Raw genomic sequence first — 20,429 nt, forward strand, 5'->3', positions numbered from 1 at the left:
GTTGTTTGTCTGTGTCTGTGTGTGTGTGTGTGTGTGTGTGTGTGTGTGTGTGTGTGTGTGTGTGTGTGTGTGTGTGTGTGAGACTGTGCCTACCAAACAAAGCACCAACAGCCAGCCCAGCGGTGTGCGGGTTGGAGAAAGCTGCTATGGCACTGAAGACGTCAGGAGCTCCATTACCAAGAGCCAGAAATGTCACACCCTCAACACAAACTCTAGTCAAGGAAAAATGTTCTTCACAAAAACATAGTATAACATTATGGAATGGGAAATGGCAAAAATCTGAGAGAGGAACGTGTTGGTGAATCAACAGTCTGATTGCTTTATGTACACAAATATCCCACAGAGAGCAAAGTACAGTGAATGTACACAAAGGATACGGCCACGTTGTGAGTGAGGTGCAGACTGGTAGAGATGGCTGACAGGTTGGGACAGAAACTGGTGAGAAAAGTGACAAAAAAGTGAGTATGCTCATGAAAAAAAGCAAAGTGTAACGAAAACCTTCTCTGATTTATTTTATTTAACATATAAACATAGAACAGTATACAGTAATATACATTGCAGCAGCTTCTTTACCATTCAGCTACTGTAGTAGCTTGGTTAGTGCTTGGGGGTAAATAAGCAGAACAAACTGTCTTTCATTTGAGGAAATCGCACAACTCAAGTGAAACAAAAATGTAAAACTCGAATGTCATGTGACTCTTCCTCATGTGACTATTAAGCTGACCACACTGAGGGCAAGAATGGGTGTGTGGTCTGCACATGTGGGCTTGTTAACATAGCGTCACACACTCCCTAGCTGAATCGAATCAATGAAAATGAGTGACTTAGGCTTGCTGGCATGATGCACATAAAGAGGAACTTGTGTGATGCACATATTGACACTAGTGGCAACATAAAAGACACTTACAACTTAGACGCAATGAGTCCGAGAATGAGAAACAGAAAGAGCAGCCATATGATCTGTGGAGAAGCAGAATTAAGTTACGGTGAGATAAGTTTTCTGAACACACACTCAGACGGGAGACAAAAGTTCTGCCTGAGTAGTATGCAGATACATGTTCTATGAACTTCCTTGGTGGAACAAGTTGACCCTGTTAAACATGGCCTTGTTGGACCACACTGATCCTATTGTTCCTAATCTGTAACGTAAACTCATTATGTTCTACGCCGCCAGATTTTCATGGTAGTTTTTTTTTCTTCTAAATCTCACTGTCACTCTGCATTCTTACAAAAATCCGTCATTAAGCAAAAAGTGAAATGACTATGTGGTAAAGCAGAAATAGGTCCTGATTTCCCCCACAGCAAAGTCATCTTCCTCAAAAGATAAACTGGTGCTGAGCTGCAGCTCGCTCACTCACACTCACACACAGGTCTTACACAGAGAGTGATGGTGAGAGGTGTGAGGTTGGGAGGAAGCAGACAGAAGGCCACATGAAGGTAGTTGATGAAGCCATGTCCCATGTTACAGTCTGGTGTGTTCTTCACAAACGCACATCGGTCTGCAGCACTGAGATTCATCACAAGGTCACACTGAACACCCACAAAGACAGAAACAAAGAAAGATAGCAGTTTACCTGCTTACATTACATGTGTAATTATATATTATTTTAAACACATTTGACAAGGCAAAAATCGAGAGCAATAAACAAATATTTTGTTGTTAAAGAATCTTAACTTCAAAGTATAGTGAAAGAGCAGGGCCAGAATAAAGGTTTAGTGTGCAGCAGAGACAACTTCATCACTGGATCCCAGCTTTCCCCTCTCTGTGTCTATCTTGTTGCGTCAAGTACCCATGAATTACGATACACCCTCCAGACTTCATGTGGCAGCTTTGTAATATTTTGCCCAGAAGCTGTTGCAGCAACTTAATCAAACATTAAAAGGTATTGAGGGTTATATCCAATATTGCTATAAAACATTCCTACCATATTGCTTATCTTATATACCCAGGTATAGTGAATAAATTGCCACAATGACAAATAAATATGGTCTCACAGTGTAAACACTCAGCACTCGTTGACTGTCTATATGATGCATATTTTCAACACATATTTGCCACAAACTAAGAGCTGCACGGTTCACCTCAAATGTCTGCATTGCCTGGATTGTTCCTAATAGATTATTTTCTTTTATTGATAATGAATTTGTTTTCTTTTTTTAATAGGAGGAAATAGCTACATTATCTTTGGTCGCACTATCGCACTGTGATATCACAGATATCATCTCCCTCAGAGGAACAACACTCAGGAGTGTTGTTCCTCTGAGTGAAACGCACAAGGAGGGAGAAACCCTATCCAGGTGGATAGATATGGATAGACATATCTAGATAGATATCCACCTGGATCTAGAGGGTTTCGACATCTGCTCTGATGTGAACATGCACGCGACGCATAAAAAAAATAAATATATAACTTTGCTGTAATCATGTGACAGCCGGAAAAACCTGCTGACAACCTGTCAGCTACAAATCAAGCTACGCACAAATATGAATCCAGTAAAGACCTCGCACACATACACACACAACCACATTTGACTCAAACGACAGTTAACATGTAAATGTGGTAGTTGATCACCGACCTGATCGTTGCTGTCTCGTAACATCTGTGTGTTGTTTAGAGAAGACCGCCCGACTAATGCGACAACAGGCTGGTTCGTGAGGACATGGGAGCCCGAGGCGACCTGCTGGTGAGACGACAGCACCAGCAGGAGAGGCAGGTAAACAGCAGGAGACATGATTCACTTTATCCCGGAGACGCGTTCATTCTGGTGGACAGGACTGTGGCGGTTTGTTTTACTCCTGCAACCCCGGGATCTCTCACTTGAAATGAAACCGTAAAAAAATAAAACGGAATAAAAATCCTTAAAACCCACGTCGTTATTGTGGCTGTGGCTTCACGTAAATATTTAAGATTTGTTTCTTTAAGTGTCTTTTGAAGACTCCTCGCCTAGTTTCAATGTCCGTGTACATGGTGTACGTTCTCGCCTGAAACTCCACCCACTGTTTTTCCAACCAACGCGCGCCGCGTTCACGGACTCCTCGTAAACTCAAGTCCAACGAAGAGGATGCTAAAAGATAAACTATTAACAGAAAAAACAACACCAATTGAGTATAGATTCTTTATTAATTTATTTCCCCAAAAGCTGCTGCACATCACTTCGTAGCATGCCTTGCACTAATTTCATTTCAGATGTACTTTGGCACAATACACCAATAATACAGGGAACTAACAATATAAATAATCATTGTGCTGTTTAAAACAATTCGCTGATGTGTGTATTTTGTAAAACTGCGGTCATATATTTTTTAATATACTACTAAAAGATAGTAGTATTGTATACTCCTATTGAACAGATAGCAGTTGACACATGTAATTCTTCCAACCGTAAAGAAAGCAGCATGTACTGCTGGTAAACCTCCCTCCTGCTGCTCTTACTTCTGACCTGTGCTCTAGTTTATGTGTGGTTTGTTGATAGTGTTTAAGTGTAATTTATGCAGTAGTCATGACTTTGAATGTGAAAAGCCTGGAGCTTTGTTTATTTGTATTCACTTCACACTGTATAAATGATAAATCTATACTTTCAGATTTATTCGACAAAAATAGATAATGCAGTTACTTCATATACAGAAGTAAATATAAAACATACCAAAATCACATTAGACATGACTATATTATGTTGGATACTCAATTCTCTGTTTGATTTCTGTGCTCATACAGAGGTGTTTTTTATTTGTTCTTATTATTTTTAAACATAATGAGACAGACAGTGACCTGATCTGCCACAGAACTAAGGTGAGGTTATTCAGCTATCAGTGAACCTTCAGCCTTGGATGGGTCAGTCATACACAAGTGCAGTATCAAGTGCCGCTGTTCTGAGATCATAGCAGCCACTCGCCTGTTTAGTTGCTACAGGGCACAAGTCGTCTTCACACCACCTGATGAAGGAACATAACAATTGTTTGTCTTATTTTTTAAATCAGAATTATTATTTTTTTAACCAGAAATAAGCATAAATGTGACTTTCCTTTGATTATTTGTTTTACCTGAGAGCGGCATATGTGTCAGATGAAGAGGCATCCTCCCAACAGGCATGGTCAATGAGCAGGGCACCTGTAAACAGCCATATTGTTAAAGGGGAACTTGACATATTAAAGTCTGTTCACACAGCCGGGGAGTACTAGTGCATAAGTGCAAAAAAAAAGAAGGAATACAAACGTTTGGGGCTCACTGCAGACCCCTCACACCCTGGACACAAGCTGTTCCAACTCCTCCCCTCTGGTAGGCGCTACAGAACACTGTACGCCAAAACCACCAGACACATGAACAGCTTCTTCCCACTGGCTGTCAGTCTTTTGAACAACTGAAACTAGTCAGTCACTTCCACCTGCACTATCTGCACTTTCTAGACACTGTTTACTGTTATACTGTTGTTAAACTGATTCCTTAATGTCTTATTTTTGGTCTTTCTTTTATATTTATCTTTATATCTAGCTCTTGCATTGTAAAAAAGTACAAAGCGCAGAATTCAGCATCAAATTTCATGAATGTGTGAATGCACATGGCCATTAAAGCTGATTCTGATTCTGATTCAGTGGGAGCTGTGTGAAGTCTTAAAAATTGCCTTCAGTAATGTCACTTGAGAAAGAAGTGAGTGGACCAGTGCGATGTGAGCGAGTGTAGCAGACAGCGCGAGGCAAGCAGTTTGAGGCTACATTAGCCGTTACTAGCATAATGTACCTACTACATCTGTGACCAAACTGGTATTGTGGGTAATAGAGGTGCCAGATTTTGGCGGGGAATCAGAAACCGTTTATTTACCAGGTACGATTACACAAACAAGGATTTATTTCTTGGCAGAAGGTGCATAACTTTAGAAAGAAGAGTAAATGCTCTGCTCCATCAATTTCACATTTAATTTAGCTGTTTTTCTTAGAGTCTGACAATGTGACAGCAGTAGAATGCTAAATGGGTGATGTACTCTTTTGAGGGAGAGGAGTGTATGTGGGATGGTAGCACCTGTGTAGACGCGAGCCAAGCTGTAGGCCAGGTCTCTGGCTGCTAGTTCCAGGTAGACAGGTGCTCTTGTAGCTGCTACCTGAACAAAGTCCTCCAGTTCAGAGAGGGCACTGTCTACTGCTTTCACCGCCGGCACCAATGAGGAAACACTTGATGCACCTGCAAGCAGGGACTACAAGGAGAACAAAACAAGTGCATAACACATTCTTGTTTGACTCTTTCATAAATTAGTGAGTGAAGTTGTTTGACATGATTCTTCCCATACTCTGCACCTTGACATGGGTGAAGTAAGCCTGAAGAACCATTCCTGAGCTACGAGCCACACAGCGCAGCACGTCCAGAGACAGAACATTTGTGGTTCCTTCCCATATACTCAAAACCTGAGAGAGACACAGGGAAGCTTTTACAAACAGTAAAACACTGTTGCTTTTTAACGTATTGACCTTACCTGGGCATCGCGAAGTAGTCCAGGCAACCCTGTATCCTCAATGTAGCCCTGTCCACCGAAGCTTTCCAGACCCTCTGACACCACATCCACCGCCTGACACAAAACCAAACAGACAGTAAGGTTGATGTCAAAGCAGAGAGTGTTTTCACATTTGCACAAGCTTGTCACCTGCTTCCCAGTATACAGTTTGGCCACAGGAGTGAGCAGGCGCAGCAGGTGTGCGTCATGCTGGGTCGCTATGCCGCTTTCTTCTCGGCCCAACAGACGACACACATCCATCACCAGAAGGAAAGCTCCACGTGTTTCCACCTGTCCATTTTAGAAGCAAGCATGAGTGAGGCATTATGGAAACTTTGGATATAGTTTGGTTAGTTTGTTCGGCCCCTCACCAGCTCACCTCCATCCTAGCGAGAGTCTGCATGTGCAGCGGGTGGTCTTTAAGAAGCTTTCCAAAGGCAGTGCGGCGAGTGGCATAGTCACGAGCTAACTGGACCACCCTGTGAACACACACAAATGCACATATAGTTAATCAGCTGATTTATAGTATGTTTTTTAGAAATGAGTGCAGGGTTGAGTGCAGCAGTACGAGCAGTATCCTGCCTTCTCATGGCGGCTGCTGCAGAGATGCTGTTGTGTATCCGGGTTATAGTCAGCATGTTTGCTATAGAGGCCACCCCTCTGCCTTTCTCAGAGAGCTGGAAATGTAGAGAAGGGAAATTATTTACTGACATTCACTTAATGCCCGAACAAATCAGCTGGCATTGCCTCAATAGAAGGATTAAATCACAAGTAAAAGGCATTTTGATGGTGTCTAGTTTCCTTAATATGTAGTATTGTATTTCCAAATATAAATAGTATTTGTAATGGAGCATGGAAAAAAAACGTGCATTATTATAAACAAAGTGAGCTGTGGCTGAGCCGGTGTGTCTTCACAGGCATCAATCTTATCTGTATCGACCATAGATGAAATTTACAGTTTTTCATTACTTCAATAACTGATGATGTGTAACTGACCCTGTGTGCCGGCAGGCCGTCCAGCAGTAACTCAGCCGTTGGCATCTGTCTCGTGCCCAGCTTGTCCTTCAGTCTCTGAACCTCTATTCCCTTCAGCCGGCCATTCTCATCTCTACTCACCTCTGCATAGAACAAAGACAAACCCCTGCTACCCTGTGGGCGAGAAACAAGCACACATTCAGTGCATTTGAATCACATCGCAAGTCGTTCAAACCGAGTGGATGTCTGCAGCACCGCTGTGATTGCTCCGGTTCCGTCCTGCACTCTGGCTAGTGTAAGAGTCATGTCTGCGTCCGTAGCGGAGGTGAACCACTTGAAGCCGTGTAGTTTGTATGAACCGTCTGTCTGGGGAACAGCCACCGTCTCTGTGCCACTTGCTGAGGGAAGGTGCAAGACAGTGAGAGGCAACTCATGATGCACTAGTTAAGACTTGTAATGAAGTGTTTCATCACATTTCCTCAACAGATAATTCAAGTAACAATAATTAAGTATCACTGGAACAAAAATAACAATTTCAGAAGTTACTGGATAATGTAAGACGACTGGGAGTGTCACAACTGACCCACGTCAGATCCTCCCTGTCTTTCGGTCATCCACTGCCCAGATGTCCAGAAATGCTCAGGCTGACGGGTGGTCAATCGGTTGAAGGCTTCATCTACTGGCCATGAAATACCTGTGGACTTCACATATACAGCCAAATAATAAAACACTACGTCAATAATCTAAAAATAAAACAGTCAAACATACCAAACCAATTTGTGATATGATTTCAGATGTAGCTACAAAAAAAAGGAACTTTCACTTCATCCTGCTACTGTCTCCGTCAAACACATGCTCTTGTAAAAACATGAAAATTAGACTTCCTGTGATTGTCTCTTTTAGTTTTCTGACACACCTGGATGACTTTAGCAGCTCCGTCAGTCATTGCCAAAGGACAAGTGTAGAGACCAGAGGAGGGAGAGAAGATGTACAACTTGCTCATTTGATACACACGACTGGGAAAAAACACACACACGATTATACACAATTACACTTAGCTTTTCCTTTAGAACAACATATCCCATTAGACTCCGATTCCTAACCTCCACTCCCCAAAGGACCTCTCATAGCCAATGGCAACCAGTCCTTCCTGTGCAGACAGGTCTTTCATGCATTTCCAGGCAGAGGAGGTTACGATGTGGTCCACTCTGCGACCCCAGGGGTCAAAGTGCACCAACCGCGGAGGAGTAACCTCACACTCTCGACCCCAGACGTCCACCTCATTTGCCACACGCTCTCCAAACGCACACAAGTCGGATAAAGCCGCCTGTGAACAAGTGTAAAAACATGCAGTTACACAGATTATGAACAAATCCTCAGTTTATGTGTAGTTTATTTCCAACAGCATCTGATGGCACAGCTGTGCTCCCTCCTCACCTCCTGGGGCAGGTGTCTCCTCAGGTAGCCTCTTAGCAAAGCATCCTCTAGAAAGGGGTTCTTCAGAATTGGTCTTTCCTGAAAGAAAGACCCTATTTTGGCCGTAGAGAACGGCAGGAACCAGGCTGCCTCACAGAGTGGTTTTTCATCAGTTCCTCTGGTGCCTGGCTCAGCGACACTGGCAAATCTGATGTGGACCGGCGGTGGAGGAACACCACACAACACCCTGACGCAGCCTCCAGCTCCATGGCGGGTCAGTAAGGTTGAGCACACAGACATGGCTCAAGCCTGCAGGGGGACGATCAGCACATGAAGTAACCGTGTGAAGGCCGTAGGGGGAGAAACATTACTGAGCAATTCACAGGATTATCTGTAATCCAAAAACATAACATTTAACACTAAATATGAATGCTACCACATGATTGAGGTTAGTTTATGTTCAACTAAAAGCATTGGTACTTTGAAGCAGGTTATATTTACAATATAACCAAACGTGTCTTCTGATGACAATACTTTGTGAAACTATTATATTCCTAGTAGTCAGTCAGTAAACACTCACAAACCGACAAGAGATTTAAATGCCCTTCTTCTGAACGAAGCTCTGTCAGGAAGAGCACAGTGCACCGCTTGCACTTGAGAAACTATATTTTTGGCATTTTGTGATAACGTTATTCAAAGTGCTGGAATGTCCCTCAATATAACAATGTATGTTATACGTAGATGCCGTCAACTAACGTCACTACACTATTTCGTAGTAACGTTATCTTTGATAAAGAAAAAAAAAACAGTTAAAGTAAAAACTACTTGTCCCATGTGAACGTAATTATATGTGTAGTAAACTACGAATGATTTAATGTGCATGCAACATTTAAATGAAAGCTAACTTAGCTCAGAAGTAACCTCAAGATGGGGATCGCTGAAGTGGGTCAAAGTTCATTACACTCAGTTCCTTGCATGCAGTCATTTTGTAATGTTTCATTTATTTTGTAGTCTAGCATTTAATACATGTAACAAGTAGTCAACCTGACCAGCTCAACCTGTTACTTCGTCCCCTTTTCAAACTGTGAAGTAGATTATCGCTCTGCAACAATCTCAACAGTGAGCGAGCTGAGTTTGCGTCAACGATATTCTATGATTGACAATCACTTTAAGACGGTTCACATCGATACTTGCTTTAATTCTCACGTCAAACGTTTGACTTTCATAGATGTAAGAGAAGATCACCGTTCGCAGTTTTACCTGAAGTTAGCCCAAACACTGTTTACGTTCTACGCAGCCGCAAACTCTTGCCTTCAAAATAAAAGCCCAGTTCTTCGCAAAAAGGTCCGTTCACTCAAATAACATTAAAAAAAGCATGGCAATTAAAAGTTGCATGGAGGTAATTTTGATTCCACTCTCCCAGATTTTAAGATATAGATTTCTGCCTTTATAATTTAGATAAATGGAAATTTGATAATACATTAAAACGATAAATATTGCATGCAAACAAAGCAGTGTCCCTATCACTATCCATACAATGTGCTGCAAGTTTTCATAAAATAAACATTGCCGTTAAACAGTTCAAATTCTATTTTAAACAAAAATCTGTCCTATCTTAAATGTCACTGTAAATCTCCCACAACAAATATTTAAATATTTAACATATACAGGCAATGACAGACGTTCTTCAAAAAGTGTTCCTGAACCTGTTTTATTGTTTGAAGTAAAGATTTGTCAAAAATACAGAATCCTTTGCTCTAATCAGAACAAACAGACTGAATGCATGCACCGTTTAATAAAACATTTCCATTACATGTTAAAAACCTGTTCAAAAGAAAGGACACAGGCACTGGATAATTATAAACACATAACCTTCGCATCTGAATGAGATTTTTTTTTCTTCCAAAAATAAACACAAAACAGTCATATCTTAAATGCAGGAGGGATTTATACGCATAATTATACTGATAAAACCCAGTAAGTACTTCTTGTTTGTGGCACACCACCCAACCGTGAAATATGAACCTGGTTTGTCAGACCAGAATGGAGGAAGGTCGGAGGCAACACTGACATGTTTTTATTGTATAAAAATAAAAGTGAATGTTTTAGTACAGGCCGCAATGCAGCGCACAGCCCAGTCACTTGGTGTGTCCACTTCCCACCAGACAATGGACCAAAAATAAGGGAACAAATATAGTTTGTCACAGCATTAGCTGGCTATATAAAAGAGACTGTCACAAATTATTTAAAAGAAACATAGATTAACATATATAAGCAGGTGTATAAACAGAACTAATGAGAAAACCATCAACTACCCAACAATGTCGAAATACCAGAGAACCTGCCAAAACTTAGAGCGTTCTAGTGATGATTAAATCAAAGATCATACCCATTACATTTTGATTAAGCCACCTCTGCACACAAATATGAGTCTTTTGGGGGACATCAACAAAAGATGGCTGGAATGAAAACTGCCAGTCTGTTTATGTGCATGTACTCTTCTCTCTCGTCTGCCTTCTTTAATCACCCTTGGTAAGGAGGTCCTCGATGTATGCGTCAAGCTCGTCATCGGTGTTTATGTCAATGTCCTAAAAGTGGTAAAAAAACAACATTACTTACTGCAAACAATGACAATTATATATCAAATATTCTATTTGATAGACAGGTAAGAGAGATAGTAGATACTATTTTGTCTGTGTGATCTTTGTCTTGGACCACCAATAAGTAAAAATAGAGCAATCTTACCTCTTGTACTTTTTGTAGCAGTGCTACAATGTTTGTTCGTAGTTTCTGTAGTTTCTCGTCTGCCTCCTTCAGTTTGACCTCATTGCTGTTGCTCTTCTCTTCCACAGCTTTGGCCCTGGCATCAGCTCTGCTTTGGTACGAGTTACACAAAGACTGGAGACCTGATTCATATTGCTGGAAATACTCTTTCTAAAAAAAGGAAGCAAAGCACAATACACTGGCACTCAATACTAATCATTGTATTGCTTTCAATGCCTTCAATGCTCAGTATCCATCTCAATTTATTGATCATGCTAATGTTTCGGTCCTTATGGACTTTTGTCACAAGTGTTTTTTTGGCTGCTTGTCCTATTTATTTTTTTTCAATTTGTATTCTAACCTAAGGATCAGTCTATTGAGCCATATCTTTTTTAATCTCACCAAAGGAAAGGCCACCAACTCCTCAGCCGTCATGCTGTTAACATCATCCTTTGGGATTCGAAAAGCGGGAGGGAAAAAGTAACGCAACATTGTCCTGGAAACACAAATTGCACAGTGCACACACCACAGTATTAATAAACAATGTGCCTTGGCTGTCAAAATTGACAGTGATTTAACAACACAAGTTCATTGAAATTAGCTAACCTCAACATGGTGACGAGACTATCAGTCACCTCTCGACTGGTTCCTGGTTGAGTAGTGTCGGGCTCCATGGGTGACGGACCCTTCTCAGTCTGCTGTTGGGTGTCAGGTGTCTGAGAGATTGGAGATGGCGGCCGCATCAACCGGACTTCATCACTACCCTTCAACACCCTTCACAAACACAGATATACAAGTATAGGATATTAATTATCTGTGAAGTCAACAAAATGTGCCTGGAATGCAGCAGAACCGAAGCAGGATCTTACCATATGTCTTTAGGGCTGGATGTAGGCACATAGTCAAACTTCACTTTCCAGAAAAGTTGTTGATTATCCACCTTAACAGCAATGACTTTGCCTGTGTACCACTCCTTGCTGACACGTACTTCAACCAGCATACCCTTATCTGAAGAAAACAACATTTTTAGATATATTATTTACAGCTTTTGATTTCCAGTTGTATGTGTGAGACATGTTAGTGTAGAGCAGTCCACCATCTCACCTTTCTGAGCATTTTTAGTGTCGTTCTCCGATTCCTCCTGAGGGGGCTTCTCAGATGCCTGTAAAAACAAAACAACCATTACTACCACTGCAGTGAAAGAAACAGTTTACTGAAAAGAGTAAGGTTAATAGAAGTAATTTGCATCCCTGTTAATGAAAGAAGTAAAAGTCTCAATAGGATCTCAGGCATTGGGTGGGATTGCAAAGTTTGAATCAAGAGAATTATTAGAGGAAAGAATATAGACCCAGATTGGAAAAAAGTGTCGCGATTGTTAGAGGTTGTGAGGGCAGACGCAGCCTGGCTTTCTTTGAGGGTGGTAGAGGGAAGGATTAAGTAAAGCTACCTTTGATTTAGCATGCTGTTGCATGGAAAGGGATTTAGGGATAGAGGTTGGTGTAGTTGGTGTCTGCCGTGTATGAGTAGGAACTCCTTTCTTCTGGGTCTTAACCTGCAAAGTCAAAAGCAGAGGAGCTCTGATTGGAGGTTCAGTAACCCATTTAGCCCACCTGGAATGCCTGCACTGGCTTCTTATCCCTGACCTGACACTAAAGTCAGCATCTTGCCATCCATCTAAATACTGTTGGTATCTAATTAAGTAGCGCTCACTGCAGTTTAGTTTAAAGTCTTCTGATAAAAACATTCACAACTTTTTTTTCTTGAGTAGCTATTGGAGTTAGGTTTGCAATGAGACAATGCATCTGTAAGGGATGAAGACTTTCATGGTGCTGTAAAGAAACAATTTAAGCTCATTTATGTCTCCTCTCAGTCAATTTGTCCCCTTTCTTTACTCACTTCCTAGAAGGGAGGCCACAAGCAGCAAAAAAAGACACAGCAGCACACAGCACTGACACACACAGGCTGATTCACAAGATTAGGGTGAACACTTATGCTTTTCTCGTTTTACAGTATTGGTATTTTTATAAGTTATACAATAAAACATTTGAGCTACAATCTCTCTGACCTAATGAAAGAAAGTCCACTTTAACTTGTTTACCTCGTCCAACTTGCCACGTTTGGAAGGTAAGGCTTTCTCTATTGCTTTCCCACGTTTACCAGCTGCTGCAGCCATCTTGGATTTTTTTGTCTGTGGTTCTTCCTCCTCACTCTCATCCTCTTGTTGTTCTTCTTCTTCCTTCTCCTCCTCCTCCTCACTGTCGTCATCCTCGCTGTCTTCCTCTTCGCTGTCGTCCTGGTCTATAATTCTCTTGCGTTGTCCAGCTGATTTGGCCAGTGACGCTTTGGAAGGTGTCTATGTCAAGAGACAGATATCACTATTAATGACTTAGCAACAAAGCCTTCCATTGGTAATTTGTAATATCAGTAAAGTATTTCCTAAAACTTTTACCCGAGAGCTGCGACTGGGTGGGGGAGTTTTGGCTGTAGCCTTTGGTACAGACTTTGCTGGAGGTAAGGGATGCTTTGCTGCACCTCTGGACCTGGAAGGTTCGACTTTGGGTGGTGGTGCCAGAGGGACAGGTGTCCGGGTGGGGCGCTGAGAGGCTGCACGAGATGAAGGGGTGCTTTTTAGGTGAGCTGGGAGTGGTGGGGAGCGGGGACGTGTGATGGATCTTTCAGAAGACCTAGTTGCCTGAACCAACGAAATGAGAAACCCATAACAAATTAATGAAAAACAAGATCACCAGTCCTTATGAAGTACATCAACTTTTTCATCTGTAATAAATAGCTTTTATAGCACAATCAAATGTTGGCCAGCAGGTTACTGGTTATATATATATATTTTTTAAACGTTAAATTAGCTCTGATTAACGTTCACTACACTTTGGGTGTACCTTTTTGACAAGTAGATATTATAGTGTGTAAGTGCAGTAGCAGGAGTGAGTAATGCAGTTTCATTTTATCAGCCTCACTTTTTTCAGATCAGTTTTTTTTTTTTAAATAGTTAATAGCAATTTATTCTAAATAAACAAAAGCAAGTGGTGCATATGCTACATAACAATATATTTTCAATACAACAGTAACATACGTTCCAAAGTGTGGGGACATAAAATTGGAACACATCACTTCAAACGGTTTTTACCTGCATTGTATTACCAGCAATAACTTTCCTGTTAATGCTCATATTTCCAGTGATATTACTAGCATCAACAATAAAATGAGTTTAGGAGCTGAATAGCATCTGAGAATAAAGGAGTATTTATACAAAATTACCGAGAATTAGAAACTACCAAGATGGTGGGGTTTTACCTGAGATGAGCTTTCTGTTGGTTTCATGCTGACATCTAGTGGTAGCTTTTTCACATCGGCTGCAGATTTGACAGTGGTGGTTTTCTATGATAAAATACAATTAATCATTTGATATTACATATAAGAGAGTGACATAAAGACAGAGCAGAGGATGAAGTACCTGCAAAACCTCTAGCTTCCCTTGCTGCTGTTTGATTTTCTCTGCAAGTGCTTTCCGTTTCTCTTCAGCTGTCTGCTTGTCTTTCTTCAGAACACCACATGGCAAATTTTGTTTCTGTACAGGAGCGTCACACCTAAAACATAAAATACACACAATATATAGCAGGTGGTAATATTTCTTAGGCATACAGTATATGTGTTACACAACAAATATAACTAATATTATAGGGCAAATAGCTACTTTAAAGACATAACCTAAAAAACAATATTCTGTCTGTACCTGTCCTGGGAGCTGTCAGGGTTCATGAGACACACCCAACTGTCTGGGTAGCGTTTGTCCACAGCATCCATTTGGAATGGCAGCGTTCTCCACTTTAAACATTTATCTGAAAATACATCGCAGAATGAGAGTCAGTGTAAGTTAGTTTCTCGAGATACAGTTTGTGTGTTTTGTGGGTGTATGGATCTATAACTTACCACACTGAATAGTAAGTGGTATCTCCATGGCACGACGTCTCTTGAATCTTGGCTCTGATGACGGAGGTGCAGACCAGCTGGCAGACAGATATCCAAACTCATCCCAGAACTTCACTATGCCTTTCTCAGCTGCAAAACACACACAGACACTTACCATTTTAGATACCAATAATTCAAATACAAAGTTATTCGAGTAAATGTTTAAAGAGGCCATTCTTCTAGGTGAGCACTTCCCCCCTGCAATTTTGTAAATGTGTGCACACTGGAGAGTGATTGGGATGGCAGTGGAATGCAACCAGGAGGAGGCTTGGACTTTCAACCATTTTATGAAAAAAATGCTGTCACATTACATTGTTATATCTTTACTGGCCTTAAGGAGAATGGTTTAACTTGAAACATTGTACCGCAAGTGGAACAGATGGATGCAAAAACATTTTTTTGGAATCGAGCAGGTTAAGTGTTGACAACAAATGGAAATCTGGCAATGCAGAGAAACTCACCAATATTAGAGTCCTTCCAGTACTGAGCTAAATATTCCCCCATGGATTTCAGTAAATGCCGATACTCCTTAGCATCGGCAAAGTCCTGCTTGTTATGAGTAGGCTCTAGAATGACATATGGGACATCCACTACTCCAACCACACCTCCACAGGCCCTGAAACAACAAATCACATAAGTGTAAAATAGTTATCTTAAATCATTCAGTCAGCTTCCAATTTTCTGTGGTCGTATTACTCACATGCCTCCCTCCAGCTGGGGCCCTGTTTTCTCGTACATCTTGATGAGACGAGAACAGTTGTACACAAACATTCCATCCAGGTCCCTCTGTCCTATGTTCACTCCGAATATAAAACTCAACTCCTTTGGCTCCTTTAATGCTCTGAGGAACAAGAAAGTGTTGGAGACTGACAGGATACATACCAGGCCCAGCAAACCAAAGCGATTAAAAGCAATGTGTTGAGCTTTCTCTTTTCAAGTTACGATTCTGTATTTTTTTCCTGGAGTTGAAATCAAAAATGTATTTTAACTTTGTAAATCCATGAATAGGAGAAATAAGATTTTATAATGCTGTCGATCATACTTCTGTTTGGCTTCGAGAATTCTTTTCTTCATCTCACAATCCTGCCGAAGCATCATGGCTGAATCTTGAACCTTTCTCAGAATTGCCTAGAAGAATAGAGGGCAGAGGGAGACATCAGTTGGGATACTATAACAACCTTTTGACAAAAATTGTGTGATTGTTTCATATTAGAAGCTTGTTTATATAGACAAAACCACATTTGCAAATATCCACTTTGTCATACCCGTGAATCTTTTGACAGGTCATCTCCTAATCTGGCCTCCAAAGCCATTTGCTTACTCTCCGCCTCTCTAAGTTTCTCTTCCGCTGAAATAAACAACCAAATTGTTAACTGATAAGCATAATGGTGTCACAACACAAAAGCAAAATATAAACGAAAACACTAATTTCTTCACAGACTCACCAAGCTTAGCAAGGTGATCTGCTTTCTTCACTTCTTGCTCAGCACGGGTTTTGAAACGAGTTGATGTGTATTTATAAACCCTATTGACAAGACAAGTATGCTTATGAAAATGTTGTCATGGCCCACAGTAGTTACAGAAACAGTATAAGTGAGTAATCATATTACCTTGGTTTATATAAACAACAGGACAGTCTCTTGGTCCTGACTTTATGTCCCTGGATAAAAATCCTCATGCGTGGATCGATGTACAAAACGGCTGCATACGCTCTGAACGACCTCTTCTCTGGCTTCCTATAATAGAAGGAAGAGCACAGACATCAACATTTAAAAAAATGACTGATCAATACAATTAACAATCTAGGGTTAGTCATTTCATGGTTAAATGGAGTCACTCACAATCCTTCGACAGGTGTCCCAGCCATCAGTATGTCCTGGTGATCTGTCTCTACATCCAGCTCTGGTTCCCTGTTGTCCATCAGCTTCAGATTATAGATGATCACAAGAGTGCCTTTAAATAAAACACAACACAAAAGTAAGCATTGCAATCATTATCAATCAGCCCATTCCACAAAACTAAACAGTAACTAGAATTCCTGCAACGTGGTTGTATGCCTTCGCCAAACAGTGAAGTTGCAATTTATATCCATGTCTGTTGAAAATGTCATCACATCACAAATATTCTATTAAGGATTTTAGTGACATTGTAATAATCTGCACACAAATTCTTGATTAATGGGTGAAATTGTGTTTCAGGAGGTCACAGGGACTTTTGACCACCACTTTTATCCTTGAGTCCAAGAGCACTGAGATCGGATGGATGGACGAACAACCCAAAAACATAAAGATTAACAACATATATATTAAAAAAAATAATTATTTTCAAGAGACATAGTTTTTAAAGTGATATGTACGTTTCAAGTAGTGGCTATTAACTTGTATTGCCATTGTGAAATGAATCCCTTTACATGGAGACAAATATGCTTACCACTGCTACTTTCTATTTTGTTGAACTGCTCCATCAGCTGCTGTTCGTTTTTAAAAGGGGAGTATTTGAAAATCAGCTCTGTCTCTATGGCGTACTTCTCTGGGTCAGAGGTCAGTGGCTCCTTGGTTGACAGATCCCAGGAGGGAATGGGCACTATCACCTGAGGAGAGAGGATCAAAATCCTTAAGAGTTCTTTGAGACATCGAACATAATAAAATTTGTTTTAAAAAAAAGAGACTGCATGAGGAATAAACATTAACACACTTTTTTTCAATCTATAAATTGAGTGTCACAAATATGTAGAACAAGAGGAAGAAAAACCTCATCCAGTCCCTCCTCTTCATGGAAAGTCCTTGACATAAAAAGGCAAGTGAGCGTGTTGCCCTTTTTTGTAAACAAGATGAAGTCTTTCCCAATACGCATAGAGCCGCTGTGAAAACAAACACATTTTTGAGGATCAGAAATTACTCAAACATTAGTGTAGGTGAGAATCATCATACACAAGTTAGGTGAGTGTCTTACGATTTCAGTCCGTTTCCATACTGGCCAATCTGAGTGGACTCGGGGGACCGTTTGTTTGACTTTCCAAACTGAATCACATGCATTGCCTCGTCTAGTAAAAAAAAGGTAGTCATCGTCATGTTTCACACACAAAATAAACATATCAGAAAAAAAGGGACCAACAACAAAGTACCTTTAATCATGAAATACAAAAATTAGCTGGAAGTGATTTAATAAAGTAGCACTTACTAGGGTCCATTCCAATACCATCATCCAAAAAAGAGAGCATGTAGCCGCCCCGCAACTCTGGCCTTTTTTCTGTCAGCAAAGCAGGAAGGTGAAAAAGACATGTTAGGGAAAATGAATGAATGCTTTATTGGGTGAAATAGTGTGAGTTATTGTGAGGTGTACCTGTGTAGATGTCTATCCGTGTGGCATTAGCATCTCTGTGAAAGAAATAAACCAACTGTGAGACAACAAGATAGATGTCAGGCTAATAAAGGTTTCCAGCCTGCAAAAATTCTCATCAATTGTAGGAACTGTTGTAAATCATCAAGAGTACCTTGAATTGTCCACAAGCTCCGCTAAGGCTCCAAATAAGAACTCGTGGGTTGTCCTGAAAGTAGAACAGTCATTTAGTACATAAATGTAAAAGGGATTTAACATGGCAAGTTGGTCAGAGAAAGATGATTTAAAAGGACATACTTGTTGCCAGCATCGAATCATAACATTGCGTGGGATTGTTATTCAGTTATACAACTTTTATACCCTCAAGTCTATGGCGAGATATATGTCGATGCAAACAAAACAGTGGATTGTCATTTCTAATATATTAACTCACGATAAAGCATGCATTCTCAAATTTTCTTATAAAGCAAGGAATCTTGTAAATCTATCCGTCTCAATAGTCATCAATGCATACAGAAGGATTTACAAATGTATTTGGGGTTGTCCCTCTCCATTAAAGTAATTTTCATTCCACAGGAAAGTAGTACAAAATCCACATGAGAAAAAGAAAGATTCAGTCGGTAGTAGTTTGATATAAATAATAGAACAGCTGAGCTTAGTGCATTACGGCTTTCCCAGGTTTGCCTCTGCAGTGCCACTCACCTGACACTGTCAGTAATCGTATTTGCTGTCTCTCCAGCATTAGCAAACGTTGGGTACCATTAATGTAGCTATAAATTTGTTTATCAGCATTGTGGGTGTCACTTTCAATGTAGTTGCTGTATAATTTTGCTTTGATTGTTTTGGGGCTAGAGATATTGCGTTCACAAGAATCCGACGTACAACGCCCAGGGTGTAATATCATCTCTGTTAAATGTGTTGACTGGTACAATTTTAAAAGGATACCCTGACATATATGTTTGTAAAATGTTCATAAATAACAAAAATATATCTTTTGTGTGTTTATTATTGTTAGTAAAGTGTTTTGAAAAGTTATGTGCTGGTTTGTAATGTGTTTTAAATATATTTCTCATTCCTTACATAATACACATCAACAGAGTAGCGTTTGGTAAACATTAGATAATAAATGTTACAGTATCACAAAACATAACATTATATGGTCCATGTAAACTGTTAATGCAAGGTTGTATTCGGTGCAAACAGACAATAATAGAGAGATTATTCTCTTTTTGGAGCAGATGATCAGGTTTCATCTGATGTAAACTGTCAGTACAATTTTAGGCTGTTTTAAGTGATAGTTATAGTACAGGAAGTAAGTAAGTAATGTATGTATTAATACTAATGTGGGGGTGTTGATCAGTTGTAAAGTTGTCAGATATTTGATGGTGTTGCGACAAAACAAAAAAAATCACATAGATTAGCTGGTAATTTTAGCTGGATCTATGTCTAGTTGGTGGTTTGTAATATTTGCTGCCACAATCATGTATATTACTAAGTTTATAAACACACTGAAATACCAGCAAGTGGATACTTACGAATTTGTGTGCAGATACTCAAAGGTGAGCTGTGCTCTGCTCAGATTGCTGTAGTTGGAGTAGGCCATGGTCACACAAAACTATTTCCAGTTTTGTTTATGATCTTTTTTTCTGGTCTTCTTCCTTTCCAACCCAGCCCTAGTCTTGACTTCTCATCCTGAAAGGGAAAGAAAACGATCACAGGTCTTTTATAATTCAATGTTACCAACAAGGTGCCTTACTTCATTAATTAAGACCATTGACATGATCTGACAGCAGTTGACGTGGACGCTTTGTTTACATCCAGTGATAGAAGACAAGTTAACACCCACACCTTAATAAGTATGCCTCTACGTGAAGGGTAGTACGTGTGAGGCCTGATTGGGAACAACACACTTTAATAGCAAAGAACGCCTCTGGTCAAAGTATTAGCTAGGAAGACATTCACGTTTTTATACTTATGCATTAGTCAGTTATTGGTCGAGGCCTAATCATGTTTGGTGACTATCATTTATTATATAAACATTTCAGACGTTATGCAGCAAATGGTACTAACGTTTAACGTTCGGCTAACATACAGGTCAGCTCGCGCACGTTTGCGTCTCTAAAGTGTTTATTAGCTAACGTTAGCTCGCTACCTAGCTTCACACTGTGGATACATGTAACCTAGCTGACGTTAGCCCCATCAAGTCATGTCCGCCGACTTTGCAGCTCGCTTGACAGGCCGGCAACTCTGTAGTGGCTTCACGCTAGTGTAATAATCCGTCCAAGGAAGAATACATACTTTATATCGTTAGGTTTCCTTTTTCCTTTTAACATAAAACAATCCGCCAGGCCTCGAATAATCCAACCACTTCGACGGTGGTTACTTGGTTTCCCTCTAGTCTGGAGAAATCCCGCCTCTATTTTCCTACAATCAACAAATAGAAAAGAAGCCTGTAGACATTCGTCACGATG

At 40.4% G+C, this 20,429-nt stretch overlaps 3 protein-coding genes across 7 annotated transcripts in view; all 3 read right to left on the reverse strand.

Annotated features, from left to right (window-relative positions):
- The window catches only part of slc8b1 (solute carrier family 8 member B1), a 7,432-nt gene extending 4,419 nt beyond the window's left edge, over positions 1-3,013 (reverse strand). For 2 of the 4 annotated variants that reach the window (XM_068604784.1, XM_068604783.1), the window contains exons 1-5: positions 2,578-3,013; positions 1,378-1,530; positions 908-960; positions 378-435; positions 94-199 (exon numbers count right to left, since the gene is read on the reverse strand). In XM_068604784.1, coding sequence (XP_068460885.1) covers positions 94-199; positions 378-435; positions 908-960; positions 1,378-1,530; positions 2,578-2,733 — 526 coding nt within the window. In that variant the 5' untranslated portion in view covers positions 2,734-3,013. Of the gene's footprint in view, positions 1-93; positions 213-377; positions 436-907; positions 961-1,377; positions 1,531-2,577 lie in introns of all 4 variants that reach the window. The other 2 variants (XM_068604786.1, XM_068604785.1) reach the window with 2 other exon arrangements.
- Positions 3,014-3,139: 126 nt separating this feature from the next.
- Positions 3,140-9,159, reverse strand: LOC137778940 (acyl-CoA dehydrogenase family member 11-like). Its single transcript, XM_068566325.1, has 15 exons — positions 9,133-9,159; positions 7,894-8,181; positions 7,560-7,783; positions 7,373-7,472; positions 7,040-7,157; positions 6,712-6,854; positions 6,478-6,630; positions 6,064-6,158; positions 5,861-5,960; positions 5,632-5,772; positions 5,464-5,556; positions 5,288-5,395; positions 5,016-5,187; positions 4,043-4,109; positions 3,140-3,934 (listed from the first exon to the last, which is right to left on the reverse strand). Exons 2-15 carry the CDS (start codon positions 8,170-8,172, stop codon positions 3,835-3,837), a joined length of 1,893 nt encoding a protein of 630 aa, XP_068422426.1. The 5' UTR covers positions 8,173-8,181; positions 9,133-9,159; the 3' UTR covers positions 3,140-3,834.
- A 1,195-nt stretch (positions 9,160-10,354) lies between these two features.
- morc2 (MORC family CW-type zinc finger 2) lies at positions 10,355-20,387 on the reverse strand. Of its 2 annotated transcripts, XM_068605114.1 has the most exons (28): positions 20,257-20,387; positions 19,494-19,650; positions 18,113-18,166; positions 17,962-17,996; positions 17,800-17,868; positions 17,572-17,662; positions 17,371-17,479; positions 17,050-17,209; positions 16,461-16,572; positions 16,230-16,355; positions 16,065-16,144; positions 15,885-15,967; positions 15,662-15,747; positions 15,320-15,460; positions 15,081-15,235; positions 14,581-14,709; positions 14,384-14,489; positions 14,105-14,237; positions 13,945-14,028; positions 13,085-13,327; positions 12,734-12,988; positions 12,083-12,187; positions 11,740-11,797; positions 11,505-11,643; positions 11,242-11,409; positions 11,038-11,131; positions 10,618-10,806; positions 10,355-10,460 (listed from the first exon to the last, which is right to left on the reverse strand). In XM_068605114.1, the coding sequence occupies exons 2-28, from the start codon at positions 19,559-19,561 to the stop codon at positions 10,392-10,394; spliced, it is 3,141 nt and encodes a 1,046-aa protein (XP_068461215.1). In that variant the 5' UTR covers positions 19,562-19,650; positions 20,257-20,387; the 3' UTR covers positions 10,355-10,391. The 2 variants fall into 2 exon arrangements, with proteins under 2 accessions (XP_068461215.1, XP_068461216.1); XM_068605115.1 differs by lacking the exon at positions 12,083-12,187.
- Between the last annotated feature and the right edge of the window lie 42 nt (positions 20,388-20,429).

The sequence above is a fragment of the Clinocottus analis genome, unplaced genomic scaffold (genome assembly GCF_023055335.1).
Source record: "Clinocottus analis isolate CAN_PGR_092001 unplaced genomic scaffold, fCliAna1.0.p SCAF_7, whole genome shotgun sequence".
NCBI lineage: Eukaryota > Metazoa > Chordata > Actinopteri > Perciformes > Cottidae > Clinocottus > Clinocottus analis.